The 24910-nt window shown below is 39.7% G+C and overlaps 1 protein-coding gene across 2 annotated transcripts in view; it reads right to left on the bottom strand.

The window, feature by feature from the left end:
- Nucleotides 1–2743: 2743 nt before the first annotated feature.
- Nucleotides 2744–24910, bottom strand: part of Cand1 (cullin associated and neddylation dissociated 1) — a 40273-nt gene continuing 18106 nt past the window's right edge. For both annotated transcript variants that reach the window (XM_059245737.1, XM_059245738.1), the window contains exons 3-15: nucleotides 24371–24525; nucleotides 22975–23098; nucleotides 19822–20078; nucleotides 19438–19543; nucleotides 18207–18352; nucleotides 15619–15911; nucleotides 14042–14183; nucleotides 12230–13723; nucleotides 11375–11470; nucleotides 9058–9227; nucleotides 8812–8976; nucleotides 7783–7890; nucleotides 2744–3313 (exon numbers count right to left, since the gene is read on the bottom strand). In XM_059245737.1, the coding sequence (XP_059101720.1) occupies nucleotides 3089–3313; nucleotides 7783–7890; nucleotides 8812–8976; nucleotides 9058–9227; nucleotides 11375–11470; nucleotides 12230–13723; nucleotides 14042–14183; nucleotides 15619–15911; nucleotides 18207–18352; nucleotides 19438–19543; nucleotides 19822–20078; nucleotides 22975–23098; nucleotides 24371–24525 (3481 nt within the window). In that variant the 3' untranslated portion in view covers nucleotides 2744–3088. The remainder of the gene's footprint in view (nucleotides 3314–7782; nucleotides 7891–8811; nucleotides 8977–9057; nucleotides 9228–11374; nucleotides 11471–12229; nucleotides 13724–14041; nucleotides 14184–15618; nucleotides 15912–18206; nucleotides 18353–19437; nucleotides 19544–19821; nucleotides 20079–22974; nucleotides 23099–24370; nucleotides 24526–24910) is intronic.

Raw genomic sequence — 24910 nt, 5'->3', positions numbered from 1 at the left:
ACTAGGAGAACAAGCTACTCTTGTACTGAACAGGGAAAAATAAATAATACCACTTTGTGTTTTCCCTAAGAAAACAGCCTTATCTGGTGAGCTCTGGATAGCTGCTGGCACACTTCTATTGTGTTCTATTTTTCAACCAAATGTCAATTTTTCAACTCCACAGAAATGAAAGAAGACAGTAACTTAAAAGTAAAAATGAAATTTTGAGTAAAGGCTACAATTTGAATTTTTCTTGGAAGCTTCCACATCCAAATATCAAAAATTTAATTTTGACAACTTGGGTTTACACACTTGCACATACACACACACTCATTTGAGAAAGGGTCTTGTTATGTAGCCCAAGCTGTCCTTGAACTCATGATCCTCCTGTGTCAGCTTCCTGAAGATTCTCAAATTTAATGTGAGAAGAAAATATCACTTCCATTACAAAGCATTACTATACATTTCATCACATAACTGAACATGGCTCTGAAGACATATGAACAAATTAAATGAAATTAAACAAATTCTTCAGCAGCTGAGGATTTTATATACTTCAACATTTTGAACCTCAATCATGAGGTCATATCCAAGGCTGAGATAGATACAAAAATAGCCAAACATCCTAGAGAAGTTAATTGTGTATATCCCTGTGTTACTGTTTACACAAGGAATGTGTAGATTACAAAGGACTCATTTGGTTACTTATGATTAATTCATGTAAACATACAAACATTTAACAAAGCCATCATATTCCAATCTCTTAAGAATTCTAACTGCTAGTAGCTAAGCAGCTTTTAGATATCACTAACAAAATATATGAATAGTAGCATTCAATCCTACTAACTTTATAAATAACTCTTGTTAGACTTTTCTTCCTAAATTTCATAAGACAGTCTAAACCCTAAACTCAATGCATATTGAGTTTTCTTTTAAAATAATTTCAGATAGTTTTAAACTAACTTTAATGTATTCATAAAAAGTGCCAACAGCCTGCTCTCACACTATTTACTTCTAGGAACCTCCCAGGTAGAGAACTGCCAGGCAGAGCCCTACCTTTCTGGTGTGAGTGGTGATGTATCTGGATTCCATTCCTTGCTACTTCCATTTCAGATCTGGACCACATCACCAGTGCATTAGTGTGGCTCAGCACTGAAACCTGAGCGTTCTTCTGATGGCCTGTGTATAGATATCATTCCTCTGCTCTGTATGTATAGGTAGTGGACACTTCAACTATTAAAGCAGCATTTTCTTCAGAAAAGAATTTATCAATGTAGGAAAATGAGCTGACTTGCAAGACTCAAAACAGAAAAACAAAAATGTAACATGGACCTTGAATTCAAGAGAAACCAGGGAAAAACCCAATGAAAGTACATGGGTTTAACCCAAGGTAACTAACTAAGACAGTCACAGAACACATGGCTGTCACAATGCTATTCAGTCCTAGAGCCTGATGTATTGTAATTCACTGTGAAACCATTAACCCAAATCTTAACTCTATCCTCATCTATACCATAGTAATGCATAGTCCACAATCTACTAAACTATTAGCTTTATGCAAATTATGGCATAAAATCTGTTACCTGCCATATTTTGATATGGCACCAACTTCTAATAATGTTCCAAGCCAATGCATAATGGGCTCACCAGTACCAATGTCTTCTGCAGCATCTGGCATTCAGAGCCAAGCTGTTCTGTAATAGCCAGTCTGTTCCCACCTAAAACAACTGTGCATTCTACTACTACAGCACCTAAGTTCGATAACTGGAGAAGTATTTTAGTTCATTCACAGTTTTACATCTAACGGTGCCGTTTGTAAACCAATTACTTGAAACTGCTCACCCAATCAAATAACTGCCCCCTTTTGATGCATGTAAACTCCATCTGCACAGCATGGAGAGATGTCTTTATTTCAGAATAGCTTACTGTTAACAGGAGCACCACAATTGGAAGGAGCTAGAGTGTGAAATGAGCTCATGGAATGTTAGATCAAACTTCAGCTATAACAGAAAGAACTGCCAAAGCTTTGCTCCCCCAGCAAACAGTCAACACTTACCAAAGACAATATGGAGGTTAGCTTGACGAGAGATGGGCTGGGGAGGTGGGGGCTGTAACTCAACTACAAGAAAGCTTCAGCTAACAAATGAGAGCTGGCCAGCTTCAGAATGTCCTGAAAACGGACCTTGGGAGCACAGATGAGGTTTTCATCCTTCAGGAACAAAGGCAGACACTCAACAGGAACGAACCAGTCTGAGGAAACACGCACACACGGAACCGAGAAAAACTAAGTACTTAAAGGTGAAGATAGTTTATAATAGAAAAAGTTGCAAATTGCTGTGACTTGATTTGCTGAAACGATCCATAAATTCACACTGGTGGTTGGTTAGAAAACCAGTTTCAACATTAACTCCTCTCTCACCAGATTAATGTTTTCTGTGCAAAAGTATCTGAAAATTGCATTAATGCTTATTTTAACTGGTATTGTGAATAATCTGCACATGCTGTTACAGACAATACTTATTTGTAACCGTGTTCATGCAAAAATCAGTGTGCACAAGGGGATATTGTTAAGCCTTATACTTAAGTGATACTTTATTATCTTTGCTAAGATGCCAATCTCTGAAATATAACATTTTAAATGGATATTCTTATCTGCCTGTTAAAAATCAATTTATGTTGCTGAAAGAAGAGGTTATACAAGGAAAGAAACATGGTTTTTTGTGTTGAAGAATTGATTTTAAATGAGAATTTATAAAACAAGAAATCCATGGTCACAAAATTTTAACATTTTAATCCTACACATTACAGGGCAAACAGATACTGGACCCTATCTCCACATTCCATAAATCCTAACTTTAGTTCCCATTTCAAATGTTGCCCTAACCACTAAAAACATTAGTGGCTTTACAACCTCTGGAATATGGAAATACAGATTTCTGTAAATGCTATAAAAACAACAATGGAAGAAAGCTGAACAAACTCTCCATGGAGGAAAACAACAGTGGAACATCCTGAAGCTTCTAGACACTTCTCTTCCGTGTCTATGGTCAACTTGTCGATTCAGTGCATTGTGCGGTCAAATGTAATGGTCCCCATGTGGAACACACGTCTAACTAGTGTCCATTGATTCCAAATTAGTGGATGACGAATCTTTTTGGATACTTTCAAAGATGGCCGCCAGCTCCGGGTTAGAGCTGATCTGTGACTGGAATTCACTCATGAGTGGGCTCTTCTCGGCTTCGGGAATGGTTAACAATGCTGCCACTGCCCTCATGGCGGATCGCTTTAACTCATCTTGCTTTTCAAACTCCTGCTTTACAGAGTTTGCCTTTACCTGCAATACAAAGTAAAATCGGGTTACATGCTGGAACACTAACAACACTTATGCAGACAGGAACTCATGGTACATTATGTAAAGCCGCTCCCACCCTCACAGGTCAGAAGACACACTGCTCTGCAAGTGCAGTGTGCACCAAACCTCTTCCTGAGGCACTAGCTCTCTCCTAGTAAGGGAGTATTTCACACAACCCTATTATAAAAAGACTGAACAATCCCGTAATGTTTCCATGCATGCTTTTGTTTAGAATTACTTGGACTAAAACACAACCAAACCTGTCTCATCTTCAAGGTTCTCATTTCAAGCACCCCTCATATGTGTCAGCTATTCCCCTCTCTAGGAAGAACTAGAGCCTTCATTTTTTGAAGCCTAATTGTATCTTATTCCACACTGATCATACTTTTCATTTCTTTAAAAAAGTTTTTTTTAATGGGTTTTTGTTTGTTTTGCCTAAATTCACATATGAAGGGGGAAAAACACATTTGTTTGAGTCTGGCTTATTTTGCTTACCATGATTATCTTAAGTCTACCCATTTCCCTGGAAATGATATAATTTCATTTTCTTACTGATATTCTGTATTACATGTTTGCTTGTATTTGTATATGTATATACACACTATGTATCACACTTTAAAAATCCATTCATGCTGGGTAGTGGTGGAGCACGCCTTTAATCCCAGCACTCGGGAGGCAAAGGCAGGAGGGTCTCTGTGAATTCGAGGCCAGCCTGGGCTACAGAGTGAGTTCTAGGACAGGTTCCAAAGCTACACAGAGAAATCCTGTCTTGAAAAATTAAATAAATGAATAAATAAATAAATAGAAATCCATTCATCTCATGCGCACCTAGATTGATTCCATAGTTAGCTACTGTGAACAATGTTACAATAAACATGGCATGCATGTATTTGTACTTATGTCATGGTAGTTCATGCTACTTTTACTATTTTTGAGAATCAGCCAGACCAATTTCCACAGTGGCTGAAATTATTTATGTGCCTATCAGCACTACTCCAATTCCCTTATCCTTGCATCCTTACTAGCATCTTTCTTATTTTGTTGTTTTCTTGAGAACGTGAGATGGAAATCTTTTGATTTGTATTTCCTTCATGACGTTCTTTCATTATATATTGATCACTTGTACAACTTCACCTGCAAAGTACCTGTCCAATTCATTACTCCCCCCCCCCCCCGCCCCCCAGAGCTGAGGACCAAACCCAGGGCCTTAGCAAGTGCTCTACCACTGAGCTAAATCCCCAACCCCCTCATTACTCATTTATATACTAAATTATCTGTCTGTTAGTCTGTTTATATTCTGGGTACCAAGCCCACATCACATGAACAGCTGGTAAAGGTTTTCTCCTCTGATCATACTGAGTTGTTGATCTCTGTACAGAGTAAGAGGAAAGGATCTGCTGGGCAGTGGTAGTACATACCTTTAATCCCAGCACTCCAGGAGGCAGAGGCAGGTGGATCTCTGTGAGTTCAAGCAGTCTGGTTTACAGAACAAATTCCAGGACAGCCAGAGTTGTTACACACAGAAACCCTGTCTCCAAAACAAAAAAAAAACCCCAACCAACCAACCAACCAACCAACGGAAAAAAACAAAAACAAACCCTAAACCCAACCAAACAAGAGAGGGAGGATTCTAACTGTAGTCTCCATCTGAGGATGTCCAGTTTCCCAGGATCAGCTTTAGAGGGCTGTTTTTTTCCTCCAATCTTGTCAGCAATCAGATGAAAAAGTCGGGGGAGGGGGACAAATTATTAAAAACAATCGCAAACAAACAAAAATAAAGTAAAACCCAGATGGCCGTAGCTGTGTAGGCGCACTCCTGAGTATTCTGTTTCAGTCCTTTTATCTTTGTGTCTGATTCCGTGCCAACATCACACTGCTTTTGCTACTATGGATCTGCATATACATGTAAGTAGCATGCTGGGATGCTTCCAATGTTGACATTTTTTCTCAGAATGACTTTGGCTAGTGATGGTTTTTGTATTTGTTGTCATGGTTTCTCTGCGGTTTGTACTGGTACACAGAAAAGCCATTCACTACTGCGTCTCTTCACTTTGCTAAGAGTCTAGATCTTTTAAGTATAAGGCCACACTATCCTAAAACAGGGATAAGGTAATTAATTACCTTTTCTGTTTCTGTTTTACCCTTCTCTTGCCTTATTACTCTAAGACTTGAGGAACCACAGAGTAAGAATGTTAAGTGTGGACAACCTTGTCTTGTCTTTTATTTAAGAGGAAATGCTTTAAGTTTTTCTCAATTAAGTGTAATGCTGACTATCAATTTGTTGCACACTGCCTTTATTATATTGCAGAACGATCCTTTGGTTTCCAGTTCTACAGGACTTTCATTACAAAGGGATGCTTACTTTTATAAAAGACGTTTTCCTGCATCTACTTAAGTGGCTATATAGTATCTGCTTTTTTTATTTATGTGCTATATTACATATTACATTTATTGATTTGTGTATATTAACTGATCTTACAACCTGTAATAAAACCAATTTGATCTTTTTAATGTGTTGCTCAATTCTCCTAAGTACATGAGGATTTCTGGTTCTAAGACCATTGAGGAAATTGTCTACAGTTTTACTTTTTCTGTCTTTATCTGGTTCTGACAGCAGAGTTAATACTGCTCTGAGTTAACCCTCTGTCCAACAGCACTTTACTAGGATATGTGGAATACAGCTGAGTTCAGTGTAAGATACAAGTTTATAGCTATGAGTATCTACAATGAAAAAAAAAATCAGAAATGTCCAGTAAGCTACTGATGTACTCCAGTAATCAAGAGATTGAGGCCAACCTGGGCTATACAAGTTTCAGGCCAGTTTGTGCTCAAGAGTGAGATTCTACCTCAAACATCCAAAAGATTTAGAAAAAGAATAATAAATAAAACCCAAAAAGCAGAAAGAAAGAAACAATAAAGATCAGAGCTGAAATCAGTGAGGCAGAAATCAAGAGATTCCTAATAACACAAGAAATTAATGAAACAGAGTTGGTCTTTTGAAAAGATAAACAAAACTGACAAATCATTTTCTTTAAAGAGGAAGAAGTAAGAGGCAAATTAATTAGCCTTGAGACAGAATAAGAAATATTACAACAGACACCACTGAAATCCAAAAAGACCATTAGGGAAGACTGTGACAAAGTAGACGCAAATCAATGGAAAATTCTAAGAACTGAATAAATTTCTAGATCTATTTGAGCTATAAAACTGAACCGAGCCAGGCAGTGGTGGCACACACCTTTAATCCTGGCACTGAGGCAGAGGCAGGCGGAACTCTGAGTTCAAGGGCAGCCTGATCTATAGAGTTCCAGGACAGCCAACGTTACATAAGAAATTCAGCCTCAAAAAACAAACAAAACAAAACAAACAAAACCAAGAAGATGTACAGAACTGTGGTGGTTATTTATGATTAATTTTTTGTCAACCTGATACAAGTTAGAATTTTGAGAACAGAGAAGTCAACTGAGTAATGTCCCCATCAGACTATACTATCTATAGGTAAGTCTGTGCATTTTCTTAACAGACTAATAATGTGGAAGGCCACTGTAAGTGATGCTGTCCCTGGGCAAAGGTACTGGAGTGAATAAGAAAGCAACCCGAACAAGTCAGGAGAGGCAAGCAGTAAGCAGTGCTCCCCCCTTGGCCTCTGCATCAATTTCTGCCTTGACTTCCTGTCCTAAATTCCTTCATGGTGGTCTAGAAGCTGTAACAGGAAATAAACCCTCTCCCCGCCAAGCTGCTTTTGGTCATGGTCTGTATCACATCAATAGAATGCAAACTAAAATGCAATGGGATTTTTCACAAGAAAGACAACCCCTAGACTGAAGAGATGAACTTCTGAATTCTACCAGACCTTGAAGACACACCAATGCTTCTCAAAGTGTTCCGTGAACCAGAAAGAGAACAAAATTAAACTTCAAAAGTCAGAGAAAATAATAAGCTAGGAATCTAGAGTTTATAAAGTATCAGAAAAAGAAAAGTTTTTATCTTTTCCCTCTCCCCGCCCCCCAAGACAGGGTATCTGTGTAGCCTTGGGTGTCCTGGGTGTAGACCAGGCTGTCCTTGAACTCACAGAGATCTGCCTGCCTCTGCATGCTGAGTGCTGGGATTAAAGGTGTGTACGACCACTGCTTGGCTTTTTTTGTTTGTTATCCAATTAATTTTATGAAATGAAACAGCAACAAAAGTCCATTTTCTTGGCATGGTGGCATATGCCTGTAATCTCAGCATTTAGGAGGCTCAGACAAGTTGGAGAGTTGAAAGCCAGCTTAACTAAAACACAAGATTCAATACACACACCCACACATATCATGTAAATTACACATACTAATTAAGAATTTTAAAATTTATGGTCACAAAATTGAACATTTTATCTGAAATAAAGAGTTCTTTTCCACAGCCTGTAATTCCTATGCCCGGTGTAGCCTAAGCTGCTGCCTTGCAACAATTACCTTGGTTGTACATGTAGCGCGCAGTGGCTCAACAAGTCGGTCCAACCTTTGGAGTACTGCACTTGGACAAAGGGTAGATAGTCGCACCAACATTAAAAATGTTAGCATCTATGAGGAAGAAAAAAGATACAATTTTTTCTGACAAAAATCCACATTCTGACACCTTTTTAAATAGAAAAATGATTAGTATGCAAATTAGAGCATCATCGTAATTTAATCTGCCACTCAAATCAAGTCATTGCAAACCTTACTAAGGTGAATGCTAGGGAAACATCAGCTTCCATGTGGGTTCTACAATACAAAACTAGAAAATTGTTTTTCAGTTGTGACTGCACATCAGAATCACCTGGGTGGATGCATTAGAACACCCATTCCTCAGCCCCACCCTTAGAGAGTTATTTCACCTGTCAGCAGGGAGGGAACTCAGACTTCTGAAAAAGCTCATATGCAATGTAAACTAAAGTTCACTGGATTAGAACGTGCTCAACGAAAGCAAAACTATAGACATTTCCACTTTCTCAGTGGAGTTCGGGAGGGCAGATGTTCTTCAAGGGAGTCCATACAAAACCTGGAAAATCTCTACTAAAACATTCTTTCTCCCTTGGACTATGAATGCCTATGATTGCATCGTGAAAGCTGGAATTCTGGTACCTTACATGGCTCAAGCTCAGCAGAAGGCCAAAGGCCCTGTTAAAGAGTATCATGAAAAGGATATGATTCATTTACTTGATTGTCTTTTAAATCACTCATTTACTGACATATTGAAAGAGAAATAGGAAAGTAAGACACAGAAGCGAAATCCATGCTCTAAACCTAAGAAGCAATGTGACTCCTTCTAAGGCTCTGCAACTGCTGGGTCTGAAAAGACAGTCAGCCCAGCCTGAAACACAGCCCACGAAACTTCATCAAGACACCACCAGGAAAGAAAGCAAGCTGTCGCTAGTTTCTCATTAGGACAGGCCTGAAAGCATAAAAGTTGCTGTATCAAAGTCTATTAAATCGTTCTATAGACACTCACAAACATCTCACCTTAATATCATAATGGTCCTTCAACCCATCTTCAACATGATTCAGAAATTCAAAGATGTCCAGTCTATCAAGACAGCTGTCGAGAAGCGTATACATGCACTCAAAAGCTGCTTTTCTGATGTCCAGACCATCATCAACCGTGTGTTTGAAAGGACCCATTTCTACCTGTTAGAACCAGAAGGAACATGTGAGCACGTGACAACTACAGACAAGTGCAAGGTACCTGATGTGACCTAACTCACTTACCTCTCGTATAAGCTCCTTCCTAACTTTTGTCTCATTGTAAAGATGCGGGAGAACAGAGTCCAGAAGATCCCGTATCAGCGATGGCTTGTTGTGGGCTGCAGAATTGAATGTGACCAAGGCCACTCTTCTTACGTTCAAATCTGGGTCTTCCAGAGTTTTTAGAAAATCACCTGAAAAATGTAAAAGAAACAACACACTTCTGGTAAGCTTAGGACACAAGCTACACAGCATTTTTTCTAAACTGACTTAGTGATTATGGGTCTCATTGCTATTTCTTCAATGCAAGTCAGAGAACCAGATACAAGATTATTTCAGCAGTATGGAAACAAACCACTATTAATAAATGTGTGTACATTTTTCATTGATAACTCACTCTTGGCACATAAAATGCAGAGGGCATATAGAGCAGTACCTAAAGTTCCTCACTCACTACTTTTTATAAACAGATGGGTTGCTCAGAAGCAATGGAGCCAGTAGCCAACAAACACACACCTTAAAATTCCTTACACTTCACTACAAGCAGCAAGAAACTAAGCTCCTTGGTGAATAAGCTGGCTTTTTGGAGCCCATTAACTATGATGTAGGGGGAGGGGCCTGGACCTGCCTCTACTGAATGTACCAGGCTCTGCTGACTCCCCATGGGAGGGAGACCTTACCTTGTTGGAGGAAGGGCTGGGGGTGGGCTGGGGAGGGAAGGCGGGAAGGGTGGGAGGAGGGAGGAGGGGGGATCTGTGATTGGTATGTAAAATGAATAAAACTCCTTAATAAAAAAAGAAGCTAAGCTCACTATAGACTCAGCAGCAATACAATTCATCAAAGACAGGAAATCAATTGCACATCCTAATGTTATCTGTGTCTTCAGGGAGAAACACAGGAACTAGTAAGAGCACAGGAGCACCGTGAGGAAACTAAAACCTAACAGGACAAATGCCAAATACCCTGCTCCTTAGAAACAGATTTAAAGTCTGCTATTATGAAAACGTGCAGGAAGAAATTTACAATGTAAATCCTTAGGATCCCGCCCACATGTGTGCTTCAGGTCATTTCCCGTATTAACTGCGAAGCTTTGGGCAGATACTTTCAGTCAAGAGCCTTATTTCCCAGTCAAGCCAATGCTTTCAGGGTCACCGAGAGGAGGAAAAGCATGCATACTGTTGAACAGTGTCTGGCAGACAGGGACTGAACAGAGAGTAACTTCCTCTAGATAATCCCAACTCTATCATCACCAATCTTTCAGAATAGGGAAATGAATTCAGGGTGACTCGAAACTGGATTATCAATTTCAAGTAGAGCAAACGGATAAAATGAGGGGGAACCACAGACTACAGGCATTGCACATTGTTAAAATAAATGCTGAGACACTGGAATCTTCTAGCAGGTCCCCCCCCCCCCCCCCCCCCGCCCCCAGTCCTATCTTTCACAACACAAATGTCTGAGACAACAAGAAGGGAATAGACATCTTCTCACATAAACTATTTGTATCTGTATTGATCTAACTCTGAACTAACTGTAGGCCCCTTTATGCAGTTCAAAGTGTTCACTACCCCTGACCCCCTTTCCTGCACACGAAGAACCTGCTTAGCCACATCCCTCGTCTCCTTCCTTGTGCCCCATCACCTGTCCTTAAGAAAATAGCGGTTGCGCCCTGAGGGATTTGGATTGCTATTAGCATTAGGATAACTGACCAGGAAGACAAGAAAACAGCAAAGCTGTCAAAGTCTACTTCCAGAAGCTAACTCCAGTCTTAACAAAAACAGCGACGGCTCTAGTTTTTCCTGGGCTTCCTCTCAACACTTCTGAAAATGAGCGCTTCTTCCTTTTGTTCTTAGGTTTTCTTCACCTTATGTGGGAACTTCTCATGGATCCTCTCAGAGCTAGAGCGTTCCAAGCAACCATCAGAAATTGAGGCTCTAACAACTCCAGTAAGATTCCTTTCTATTGAGAGGAAACTTCTAACTGGTCAGACAGATTTAACATCTATGTGCTTTATTCATTAAGACTATTTTAGGTCATCACCAAAAATATGATGACCAAGGAGGATAACTATGAAGACATGCTGCCACATTTAGCGACCTCCCGTGCTGAGCAAATCATCTGGTAGTTCTTTTTGATAAAGAAATGCCTATATAAATTTAACTGCTAACCCTGTAAACCATACATTATAAATGATCTTTGCAATGGAACAATTACCTTGGTGCATTTTACCTCCTCAGTAATAAGAATGTTCACAGTGCCGGTCTTAGTTACTGAAGTAACAGTACCATGACAAAACTGTCCTTTCCCAAGTAGCTATCCAGTATTTGTCGTCTCCACTCACCTATGCAGTTCTTTAATAGGGGATCAATGGGCTGAGGATGATCAGAAATAGTAAACTTCACAGCTGTAACCACTGAGCTTCGGGCATATGAAGACCCTAATTAAAAACAAAATGCAAGTCTATTGGTATGCATTCCACTAATGCTCATGAGTGACATTTTAAAACCGTGTCACAAACTTCGTAAAACTCATCATTGTCCCCAAAGGCTGTCTTCTGGCTCTTGGGATACTAAATCAGGAGTTTTCTTACCTTAAAAAAAAACAATCTTACTAGATTTTACAAGAAAACTTGTCTTCTATGAAGGAGGAATCCAGGGAACCAGCAACAGGGAACCGAGCCCTCACGAAAGGGGCTGGTTAAATCTATGAAGGGACTGGTTCAGTCTATAAACAGTTTATCAAATTGTTAAACTAAACATTTTAAGAATGAACAGCTTTATCACCTATTTATTCTAACCAGGTAAACACTGATAAATCAAAAATCTCTTTTATTTCTTGCATTTAAATTCAATAATTTCGGCAATTTTAATATAGTAAGTACTACCAAGGTCTTCTTTTTAAATTCAAGACCTGCCTTCCCTGTATTTTAATTCAAAAAAATAACAATAAAATGTAGTCAGCATAAAGAACTAGATCACACTACTTAAGAATTACCCAATCAGGCTTTATCCTTCTCAGAAACAGTCTCTTGAATATCACTTCACATTACAACACATGGCATACATACACCACAAACGTGACTTTAACACACTAAAATAAAAAAGCAGATGGTTTTAGTTCCTCAATGGGCATCTTTCAAGGCAACTAAGTCAACGAACTTAGAGATAAGAACACCTAGACACCCCTAGATACCCACCTGATATCAAATACCCTTTAAGCCGAGGAAGGAGCGTTTCAGGATCTATGAGAGTGAGCTTCCCTAGACATTCAGCAACAACGTTTCTGGTGCCTTCCTCTGCACACTCACAGTGCTTTAGCAGCAAGGCCCAGATGTTCTCAACATACGGCTTAAGGCCTGCCACTGATGCAGAGCTGATGATCTCTTTCAAGGAATGAAGCAGAAGGTATTGCCTCTTGGGCTGACTGGTTATTTCTTGTAGTACAAATGGCAGATACTCAGGAAGGTTGCCTACACTAATGCTGCCTAGTGCGTAGGATGCAGCTGATTTCACTTCTTCACTAGGAGATGAGAAAGCCTCTAAAATTACAGATTTCAATTCCAACTGCCCACTTAAGTCAATATGATGTCCAACTTCTCCAAGAGAAAGGAGTGCTAAGAGACGAATGGAATCTGTAGACCTTGAATTCTTGACATCTTGAATAAACTGACCTACTACAGCAGGTCCCTCTTTAGGGCATGCTCGGGTAAGGGCAGCTACACATTTGGCAATGGAATAATATGACTGCTTATGAGTAAGAGCTGTGCTCTGAGAGTAAACCGGACCAGTCAGCATGCGCAACAAATCCATGTAGCCTAGATTGTTTGTTCCAGTGACAACCAGAGCTTGGAAGAAGTCTAGCATGGCACTAAGAGCTCCGCCCTGCAGTAGAGGTGATCTCACAAGTCCGATCAGTTCATTGAGAATGGATCCACTTATCTTTGAAAGGGAGGAGGGATAGACTTTTGCCAGGGTAGTAAGAAAGCTGATAGCCATCTGCGAAACATGCATATCACTTTCGCTGATGAGAGGAGGGAGCTCGTCCAGGACCGCATCCATCATGGCAGTCGTCAGGCTGTCACTATAGTTCTTAATCAGAATATCCAGGGCCGAAAGGGTCCCCAGTTTCAAAGCTCTCTGATTTTTCCTGAGAAATGAGGCAAGGATGGGCACTCCTTCTCCCAGGACAGGCCTCAAGTCTATCTTCAGAGGTGACCCGGCAATCAGTGTCAACGCTTTCACTGTAGTTAGCCGGGTAATTTCATTCTTGAGTCTCTCCAAGAAGATCTGAAGTGTATTGGATAAGTCAGGCCCCAAGTTGTCTCCAAGGTTGCAAATAATTTGTCCCATACAGGAAATAGCCCTTTCCTTGACTTCCTGGTCAATGTCAGCTGCTTTTAACCGCTTAATTGTACAGGTAAACAGATCTTTGATGTAAGGAGTTGCATCAAAGGAGGAAGGCTGATCTAAGGGGCGGATCACTTTAACAAGCTGCTGAGTGACGAGAAGGGCTTCTGAGGTGATCTTGTAAAACGGGTCTCCAACACAAGCCACCACCGGAGGGACCAAAGCCTGCACGTGAGGGTGGAACACTTGAGGGGAGTGGTTACAGAGGATTACGTAGAGGCACGACAGCGCATCAATCTTCAAATTCGATGAGCTGGACTTATCATTCAGTGAGAAAATGATTCCTGAAAAGCCAATAAAAGCATCTAATCATTTCTATGCAGTTCTCAAATAATGAAAAACCAGCCCCTGAAAGATTGTTACAATTTCCATCTGCATAAAACCTCTAAAACGGCAGATGCTTTACAATCTATATATAGAAAATACTAAATCCCCTTTACTTACAGGGGGATAACTTCATGTGCTCAAACGGTCACAATTAAAATGTTGTAGGTCCAAATTGTCACAAACTTCCCTTTTAAGCAAAACAATCCTTCAAGCTTATTTAAGTGCAAAAATAAAAAGTGCTTAAGAAGTACCCCAAGAGACCGTCCCCTACATACCTGGTACAAGTACAGGAATGTGCTGTGTTAGTGCCCCAGGTAATACATTCACCAGTTCAGTTAACATGTTAAAACAACACTGTCGGGTCTTGACACTTTTTTCTTTCATCTGTTTGTGCAGAGCTTTAACGATGTTGGGAACCTGCAATTGTCACGTATCATCAGCCAGTTGAGCCAAAGGTACTTCCTCCATATACTTAATATGACTTAGAGGACAAAGACTCTTGTTTGTCACATTTCCAGTTCAGCTCTCCAATATTGCTAAGGCAGACACTATTATATAGGAACCAAGTTTAAATGTATTCATGCACTGTACATACTGTATTATAACTATATCTGCTCGATAGCATCAAGGAACTGGAGAAAAGCTTCCTAACAAGCAACAAGTCTTCAATGACTTCAATCACTTCCAACCAAAGATTTAAGCATACAATTTGTAAATAGAAAAATACCAGAAAGGAAATTATGGAAAACTACCCATCAAATTGGTGTTTTTTCTCTTTTTTAGTTTGCTATTACAATAAAAGACATTGCACCTCAAAGGTACAAGGAGCAGGGGTAAAATTCAGACATCTGATCTAAACTTTCTAATGTTTAGTGAACTTCAGTGTATTCTTCACTGACAAGTCATGGATGCAAGGCTATGGACAGGGATCTCCCCCACAAGAGATTAAAACACTCTCTTCCTTACACAGACAAATTTCATATATAAAAATAATCTCAGAAATAAAGGCAAAGAGATTCTCAGAATTCCTGAGAATTCATAGTTCTACTAAACAATTTCTCTGCTGTCTGTCTACTTATTTATTATCCATCCATCTATTCATCCTCCATCTATTTTAATTAATCTCCACATTCACTTTTATTAACAAGCTCAGCTCAAAATATATTTGCATTACTTAAAAATAAGGCAGACAGCCAGACGGCGCTGGCACACACCTTTAATCCCAGCACTTGGGAGGCAGAGGCAGGCGGATAGATCTCTCTAAAATACAGATGGAACTACAAGGCATGGCAGATGATGCCTGTCATCTTAGCACTTGGGGGCAGAGGCAAAAGGACTGCCAAGAGTGCAGGTCAGCTTGGGACCATCTCAGAAACAAAGCAGAACACAAAAATGCCTACAGCTGCTACAGGAGTTACAGACAGACAGGAAAATGCCTAGTATGAACAAAGATTCAGTAAATGGGAGTGATGGTGACTTAATGTTCCGGGCCTTAGGGAAACCAATTACTATGTAGTAAACCAGACACTAAAACTACACTGGTAATTCCATCCATCAGAACCCTGGGGACTTACAAAGGATTAAAAGCAAGGCTTACTAAAAATGACTAACTTGTCTAAGAACACACAAATTATGAGTGAAGCTGGCTATATGATCCCACAGCTTTGATTTCTCCACTAAGATCACAGATAATTCCCTGAATCTTCAGGTATATTTAAGTTACAACCAATGGTTTACAAGTCATTGAGCACCCATTAACTTTGTCCTTCTCTAAATTATCTCGGCATTCCCATCCCCCTAAGAACGACTGTAAAGCACCACTGTCAGTGACTTTCAGGGCACACACACTAACCTGACTCTGAAGCATTGTTAAGGGTGTTTCTCCCTGTTCCATTGCATCAGGGTCACACAGCCAACTCTGCACAGGACGAGTTTGCTTCAAAAGAGAAAGGTACGCATGAAAAACATCTGCCTTTACATTCTCTTCGCGCTCTTTAAATCTGGATATCAGTGCAGGAGAGACGGTCTTGTAGAACTCTGGAAGCATTTCGTGCCTTGTGCTAACTACGGCATCCAGGCACTTAGCAGCTGCGCGTCTCACTTTCCAGCTCATGTCATCATCATCACTGTATTCATCATCACTCCCTAAAGGGAAGTTTTAATGTTGAACAGGCTATTAATGGTAGAGAAATACATAATCTCATACAGAACGTGAACTGCTAATGCAAGGAAGACAATTAGTTCATCTAGCTTGAACAGCTACAGCAATAGGTGGCTTTAAACAGCCATGCCTGTTTCAATCTGCTAAGCACTGTCTTGTTAAGAAGGTGACAAACAGTGGCTTACAACCTTTTCATCAATACAGTGAATGCTTAGAAACTCACAAATTTCTCAGTCTTTGAACCAAATTCAAGACTCAATAGGAGGAAAAAAAAACAATCAATGGACATTTATAAGATGAACTATGAAACAGATTTGGCTACAGATGTAGTAAAAAAAAACAAAACAGTTATGAATAACTTTCAGCAAAAAGATTCCTGTTACTGGTTTTGTATATAGCTTTTCACTGAGCCTCTTATGTGCTATCAGAACAAAGACATGTTTTCAACTTTTGATCAATCTGCCTGAAGAGACTACTGGACATCTATCTTTCATAAGAAAATTCAACCAAATACTGCTAAAATACAAGGCATCACATTCATTTAACAGTACCTACTTAAAAATTACAAGGTAGCACCAAGGTAAGACTTAATTTAACAAGAAAATAAACAAAATTCTTTCTTTCGTCAACACATCATGAAAACTGCATCCTAGAAACAATGTTTAATAGAAAATTAACAAATGTCTTAATCACTGAAATTGCAACACCATGGTTGAGTAATATTTCTAATTTTAAAGCAGCTGAAGGACTTGGGTTATTTAGCATGATAAACACCAAATCAAAACCTGTAACATACATTTAATTCCTAAGGTTTCTCTTTGTTAATGTAACACATTCACCAAGTGACCACTATGGGTCCAGCATTATCCTAGACACTACACTGGAAGCATAGCAATCCAGGTTACATTTGCTAGTCTTCAGGAAGATTGCATTCTAATAGGTGGATGATAATCAATTACAATATGCATGAAAATGATTAAATGTGCTAAAGTAAAAATGCTAAAGGGGTATAAAGTTATGCCAAGTGAGAGAAAGTTCTGGGGTGTGAGGGATGAAGGACTTAGTCTAAGATGGAAGAGACTAAAGAAGAAGCAGGGGCTGGAGAAAGGGTATGGATATTTTAGTTAAGCAATCAGTAAAATCAATTAAACAACCATGCATGAACCCAGATTTACAGGAAAGGTATAGAGCTGAGCTAATTAATAGATACTAAACTCAGAAGACTTAATGAGACACAAAGGAAAATTAAGAATATTACAGCTAAGTACAAAGATTTAGCCCAGTCATATCCTTATTTAGTGGTTAGAGATGAGTAAGAACCAGAACAGAAGACAGGCAGAAGTGTGATATCCTGGTCCCTGGATGCTAAATAAGAGAGTGTAACAAACATTTTCAAGCATTTATAATCTTGTCCATTACTGGAAATGCATTCAAGACAGATGAGGGAAAAATGGACTGAATAGCATAGCACTTGTGTGAGGGAAGAAAGCTGCTGTAAGAGAGAAAATGGGGCAGTACCTGCTAGAGGACTAGATGGGTTAAACCAGATTTTTTTTTTTAAGTTTTAATGTTCTATTTTATTTTAAGTTAAATAAGCTCAAGTTAAATGAATTCTATCAGAATCCTTTCTTGTACATTTTCACATGACTTGACCTCTTGATGAGCGGTACCTCCTGAAGGTTAAGGTTTTGCTCACCAGGTTGTCTGGTGGTCTGAGGGGAGCACCACAGCAATGTTAGTCTTGACATTAGAATATTCAGATTGGTAGGGTGAGAGTTAAGAGATCCTGAAGCCCAGAGGTGTAAACCACAGATTTTATATAAGAAAGATTTTATATAAAAAGTTACTGCATAAATTCACACAATCAAACTAAAAACTAAGAATGACAGAAAACCTACTAACCCATGTACTTAAGTCACAGAAATGTTTACATTATTCATGAACATTAAACAGGGTCTTAAACAATATTTAGCATTTTTGAATACCAACCAAACTACCCTGAATATATATGTATTTAGATTCATTTTTCAAACACAATGACTCATCTTGCACAAACACTTTGTAAAAAAAAGTATAGACACTGGACTGGGGATATAAAGAAGAGACTTGTTATCCACCACTCTGCTTAAGACTGCAGGCTTGAGCACCACAAGAAAAAAGAACTGTTCTAAGGAACAAAACTATGGTACAATCTGCAGTTACACTGCTGTCTTTCCATCTCTAACCCTGGCCTCTTTTATGAAGTAACAGCTAGATTGCGTCTATATAACTCAAGATACCTTGATCGTCATCATCTCCACCATCAGCATCCATAGCATTTTCATCTTCATCTTCATCATCATAATTGTAATTTGGATCATAGGTAAGATACTTTAGACAAATGTTTATAATGGTAGAAACATGAGGATAAACTTCCTTAGGGCATCTAAATACAAAGACAAGAGCTGCTTTGAAACACACACAAAGCTAGACTTTTCTTCTTGCTTCAGTTATTAGCAATAACACCAAAGTGGTTTCTGATCACTTAAATTTTTGTCCCATGGCGTCACATCTGACAAGATATTTCCCTTTCAAATGATATTTAGTTTTAGGATGTGTGTCCCCACACAAGTAACTACATGGTTCAAGTGGGAGCAGTAGTACTGAGATCTCTAAGTCATTAGCACTTGTAAAATGGTTAGTGAACATTCATTTAGCATGGTTTTCTCTCACTGATGCTAATTATCAATAAAAATACACATATGCCCATAGAGTCAAAATTAAAGGGGCAATTTGTGGTTCTTAATAAAAACATTCCCAATTTTCAAAATGTGGCATGGAGGCTGGAGGCTCACACCTGCCTGTAGTTCCTGGGGACCTGATACTTTCTTGTGGCTTCCATGTGTATCAGGCACATACATGGTATAGGTATGCATGTAGCCCAAACACCCATGCACATTATACCAGTAATGATAAAGTATTTTAAATTGGCATTAACTATAAAGGTGCTCCCTAAATCATGAGGTAAAAGGGCAAAGTCCAGAACAAAAGCAGTTAGGATCAAGACCCCATCCAGACTCTATTAGCCAAAGGCAAATGTTCAGCTAATACTGCCTTCACACAATTTTTATTAAGATTTATAAAGAAAATCAGAGTCCATGTTTCCAAATTGTTGTACCTGTATTGGCAAAACAGGTACATCAAATCTAACACACAAAGGTTAAAAACATGCTATCTTCTGTGCTTCTCTTTGGAAAATCCACTGTGACTCTGCAGACAGACTATATTACATGGCATTCCCCTTGTCTGAGCATTCTAAGTTCTACAGTGATACACACTTTCATAGTAAGATGGCATTTGTTACAAATATTCTATTAGCAATCAATCACTACTTAATGAAAAATTAGATAAAATACATCTGAAATCCTGTTATTTCTCTTCATTTACCTAATCTTAATTATTCCAATCTTAAGGAAAAACTTTTCTAAATACAAAGATTTAAAAAAAAATACAGAGAGCTTAAAAACTCACCTTCTCACAAATGATTCAAAAGCTTGAATGCAGTATTCTCTTAATTCATCATCATCTACATTACAAAATTTTACCACCAAAGGAATTATCTTCTCAAGGTATTCACCTAAGAAAAGCATATTGCTTCTTAAAACCACACACTTAACATTTAAAACCCATTTCTGGGGGACAGCCAGTGAGAGGGCTCAGAGGGTAAAGGCACCTGCTGCACAAGCCTTGATCCAGGGTTAATTCCCCAAACCCGTGTCCAGGTGGAAGGAGAACTGATTCCAGATTTGCTCTCTGACCTCACATGCACGTTGAGTCACACATACATCATGCACAAACAACATACAGACAATTGAAGAAAAGAGACAACTTTGAAACATTTTAAAAATGTCTTACCTATTCTATGGCCAGCTTGTCTACTAATAGCAGCAATACATTGGATGTAGGTCCTTGTTGTTGACATGGAGTCATTTTTGGACAACTCTGACAACAGGTGTTCAATAAGGTCTACAAAAACTATATTCCCACAGCTCATAACTAGATGGCCAAGAGCAATAATGGTTCTTTTCCTCACTGCAAGTCGAGGACTCGTCAGCTGGGGGAGTAGACAGGTCAGAATTGAAGGATGGAAATTTACAAGAAGTCCTCCTTGCCTTAAAAAAAAAGGAAGGAAAGAAAGAAAAACAGAAAGAAAACAAATGAATTCAACATGCCAGAGCACCATTAATGTCTAGACTCTAAACTCAATGTACATATTTAGGGTACAAATTAGGTTGAGACAAAGTGGAAGTCAGAATAAAGAAAAGCTGACCTTTCACTGCACCTACCAATGCAAGTGAAAACCCTAAGCTAACCATCTACGGAGACCAACTCCTGGAAGTGAGGCCAGTAGCACCTACTAGGCTGTCATAGCATCAACCAAAAAAAAGCACAATGACCTTGTCACTTTCCTCCTTCCAAGACTTCAAAGTATTTATCTACTTAGTCTTGCTTTTTTGAGTACTCGCAACATCAAAAACCCAGATGTCTCTTCATCCTTCTCCCTCTTCTTTTCTCTGTCCATCTCACGCTCAGTTTTATTGGTTCATTTGCTCCCAAAATTGTGTTTCCCAATCCTTCAACAGGCACAGTTAGCCTCAGTATTCATACCATCATGTGCCAACAGTGCCAGTGAGCACATCACACGGGACAACGGGTTATCACTGCTCATCAATTAAGCGGAGATTTCTACCCACCACAGCAGGACCCCAATCCAGGACCTCCTACTGCCTTTGTATTTAATCCCTATCGTGGAAAATCAGATTATAACAACTCGGCTTCAACATTCTGACATGTGTGCATTCTACACCTTAGCACATTTAATCACCCAAGTGCCGCCTAGTCTTCAAACTCAATAATGATTTCCATAAAAAGCTTCATTCAACACAGTCCCGTTTAGTCTCGACTCCCTATGGCCTTTCAGCCATTTATTTCCCTTCTTATCTCCTAGAGTAAAAGCATAAATGCTCTGTGTGACAGGGTAATAATACCCTCATTACATATAGTTAATATACACACAATTTTCTGTATCAAAACCCTCAACTGTTTTTATACTAAACCAAAGTCATTACAAATAGTAGTCACAAATAATGAAGAACTAATAATTATTAGAAACAGGGCACACTGAGACAGAAATGCCCTTTAAGGTTTACTTTCTTAGGAGTGGCTTATTTCTTCCAAAGCCTGCCTACCACAGCAAGCAGGAAAGCCACCAACAAGTGAGATCCAACTCCCGCCCACAAACATGCAGTGGAAACACGGTTCTGAGAGGTCATTATTGTTTAACTGCAGATTAGTGACTTCCACTTGTAGCTAGAGTTTTCCTGCCTGGCCCACAGTCAGGGCAAATCTCTATCACCCGCCAGTCCCACAGCCTCACAGACCCGACCAAGCAAACACAGAGACTTATGTTGCTTACAAACTGTATGGCCGTGGCAGGCTTCTTGCTAACTGTTCTTACAGCTTAAATTAATCCATTTCCATTAATCTATGCCTTGCCACGTGGCTCGTGGCTTACCGGCATCTTCACATGCTGTTTCTCATCTTGGCGGCTGGCAGTGTCTCTCTGACTCAGCCTTCCACTTCCCAGCTTTATTCTCCTCCTTGCCCCACCTATACTTCCTGCCTAGCCAACGGCCAATCAGTGTTTTATTGATTAATTAGCAACACATTTGCTTTATTGATTAATTAGCAACACATTTGCCATACATCCCACAGCACTCCCCCCCCCCCTTTTTTTTTTTTTCAAAAAAGCTGTAAGAACAGTTAGCAAGAAGCCTGCCACGGCCATACAGTTTGTAAGCAACATAAGTCTCTGTGTTTGCTTGGTCGGGTCTGAGAGGCTGTGGGACTGGCGGGTGATAGAGATTTGCCCTGACTGTGGGCCAGGCAGGAAAACTCTAGCTACAAATGGCGTCCAACGTGAGGCAAGAGTTTCCACCTAAAAACTGAGAAAAAAGATTCTAAAACGGAGCTAAAACCAGCTTCCTAATTGTCTCTCTCAAATGAGCGGCAGCTGCCAGTTGGAGCTACTGGCGGGAATGAGGCCTCTGCAAGTGGCACATTAAGCTGCATGGTGGATTTAGCCTTTGCAGGTACAAAACAAAAAAAGAGGTTTCTGGACTACACGCTGCTTGGATAAAAGCATAGACCCATCATAGCTCCCAGAGCTGGCGGTAAACGTAGTACTGTACCGTACCACCATGTTGGGAAGCTGAGGTGGGCGGAGCCAGCAGCCACAGCTGCTGCAGTTTAAGGCAATGGATTCACGATAAGACAGATTCAGATTGCCGTTTCAGTCTTACAAATGCTGCAGTTTAAAGCAATAGATTTACAATAAGACAGATTCAGATGTAATAGTTTACAATGTGTGTAAAAATGTAGGTAGGCTTGAAAGAGAGAGAAAAAGGAATATATACAGTTATATAAAGAAAGTTTTTAAAAATAAAGTCTTTAAAAAGACAGTAAAGGTAGTATAAAAAATAAGCCACATAAAAATGGATATTACACAGAGAATCTGGATTGTGTTGTCTTTGGGATTTTTAACTGCAGAAAAACATTTGACTGTAAAAGCTGTTGAGTTATGCCAAAATGTATATTTTAAAGATACCTTGACTTCAAAATTTGGATGTAAAGATACGTTACTTTGGAAAGGAGACTCTGCTTTTGTTCCCACAGAAAGCCAGAGGCTATGGATTTGCTCAAGATTAAGATACATCAGGTTTGACCAGCCAAGACCCCCTGAAAGATCTCCGATGACACCATGGCCCAGATGATCCAACATCCACTAAAACATCTCCTCACTCAAGCAGATTACTGAACATGAACACAATAATAAAACATAAGCTGCTAAAAAATGTTCAATCACAAACTTGAGATTTTTCAGAATCACAAACTATCTGTGACACATCAGAATAGCTTACATTTCCTTTACCCCCACCACAGAAATCCAGGCCAAGTTTCACTCTATTTCTCACACACGTAATACAAACAAACAGTGGGCATATTTACCTGCTCAGCATATCTGCCATAATATCCAAGGCCTCGAGCTGGACAGAGACATCTTCCTGCTTTGCTATTGCGCTGGTCAGGCGTCCAGTAATCTTCTTACACACATTAGCAGCTAGTGCGGAGCCTGTAAGGGGAGGAAAGAAAAAGTTCAGGTATGACACGTTCTATCTGATAGCTGCACTGCTTACCAAATATCCAACAGACTAAACTTGTTCAAGACACTTAAGAGATCTTTGCTAAGGAAGAAAATGTTACAACAAAACAAAACAAAAAAACCTTATGAAAGCCACCAATGAGTGAAATCCAACTCACATATACACACACACCACCACCCTCTCTTTAAAGTAGGTGATTTGTTACTGATAAATGCCCGGAAAAGGGACCAGGTAACTCACTGTGAAAGTTAGAATCTCAATGGGTAAAAAGAAATCTTGTTAAAACCAGCTAAATGCAACACGAGAGAAAGCCATGAGGACAGGTAAGACAATTTTATGGCGCATCCTTGGGAACTGACAGACTATTGGCCGCTGAAGAAGAGTGAAGCAATCAATAATGGTATGCTCTGGCAGACGAGCACCCATTTAAGATGGAAAGAATTGCTTTCCTTCTTGGGGTGCGAGGGATGGAACCCAGGGCCCCGTACATGGTAGGCATGCTTTACCACTGAACCACATTCAGAGCCGCCCAAAAGGGTTTAATCTTGGCACAGCCAGGATCAAAACTTTGGGTGCTAACTTCATCTCTGTAAATGTCAACTGCGCGATGTTTAGACTCACTGAAGCGACTCAGAGAGCACTGACTGGGACAAGTAGAGTGAATTACTAGTAGTCACAAAATGTACACTAGATTACCAGTCTAAAATCTTCCCACAAAGTAGGCATATAATTCCCATTTGCAGAAGAAACAACAACTTTCAGACTTCTAATTTAAACCCCAGTACTGCAGTCAAAGCCAACTGCATATAGCTAATTACCAAATTAATTAATTATTAAATTATCAAGTAACCGAAAAGGGCTCAAACACGAAAAGCTACTAGTAAGAACTATTTCATAGCTATGCCTTAACTCCTAAGCTTTGATGCAAAACTCAATCAAACCTGGTACTGCAAACTAATGAGAAGTGGCTCACTCTCTGGTTCTCGTCTCCCACACTGCAGAGCTGCACACACAGCAGCGCTCGCTCGCTCGCTCTCGCCTGCAGAACATGTAGCACTCTTAACACCCTGCTTCAACCTAACTATCCTGCAGAACTGACTCGGCATATTTAAATCTCATTACTCCAAAGTTACACTTGTGTTTGCGAGAAATACGGCTTCAAATCACCCCTCTCTGCCTTGGACCGCAGAGGGAGGGCGTCTCTCCATAGAAAGAAAAGAAGACAAAGCGTTCTTGCTTACCACTGGAAGCCGGAGGAAGCTCTCCAATTACCGTTTTAAGGCCAATACTGGAAATATCCCGAAGCTGCTCCTTGTCGGAAAGCATGTTTGTGCAGAGGGTGTCGACGATCGTCTCTACTTGGTACTCTTTTACTTTACTCACTAAAGGGCCAAGACTGCAACAGAAAGAAGAAGGAAGTTCTTTTAACATCTAGATAAACACAAAAATAAACAGAAAAACTAAGTAGAAATAGAAACCTGGCCTCGTAGCTGTCAATTTTAACCACGATGCCTATATCATGATATATAGTTAAGGATGCAGGGGAGCTAACTGATAGGTTCCTTGTAGTTGGCCTCCAATTTTCCCCACTGATTTCCAACAGAGTAACAAGAAACTGAAGATGGTTTCCATCCTGCACGCTAATCCTCCAAGCACACAAAAACAAGCAAACAAGGCTTTAGTAGTCAGGTGCTGCTCCCAATAAGATGCACCTACAAGAAAAGCTCCATACAATGTTACACTGCCAACTTAGGGCCTTTCTTGTTATTATTCTGGTTTCC

This window comes from Peromyscus eremicus, chromosome 18 (genome assembly GCF_949786415.1).
Source record: "Peromyscus eremicus chromosome 18, PerEre_H2_v1, whole genome shotgun sequence".
NCBI lineage: Eukaryota > Metazoa > Chordata > Mammalia > Rodentia > Cricetidae > Peromyscus > Peromyscus eremicus.
Note: the sequence above shows the minus strand (reverse complement) of the source record. Positions and strands in the feature narration are given on the sequence as shown.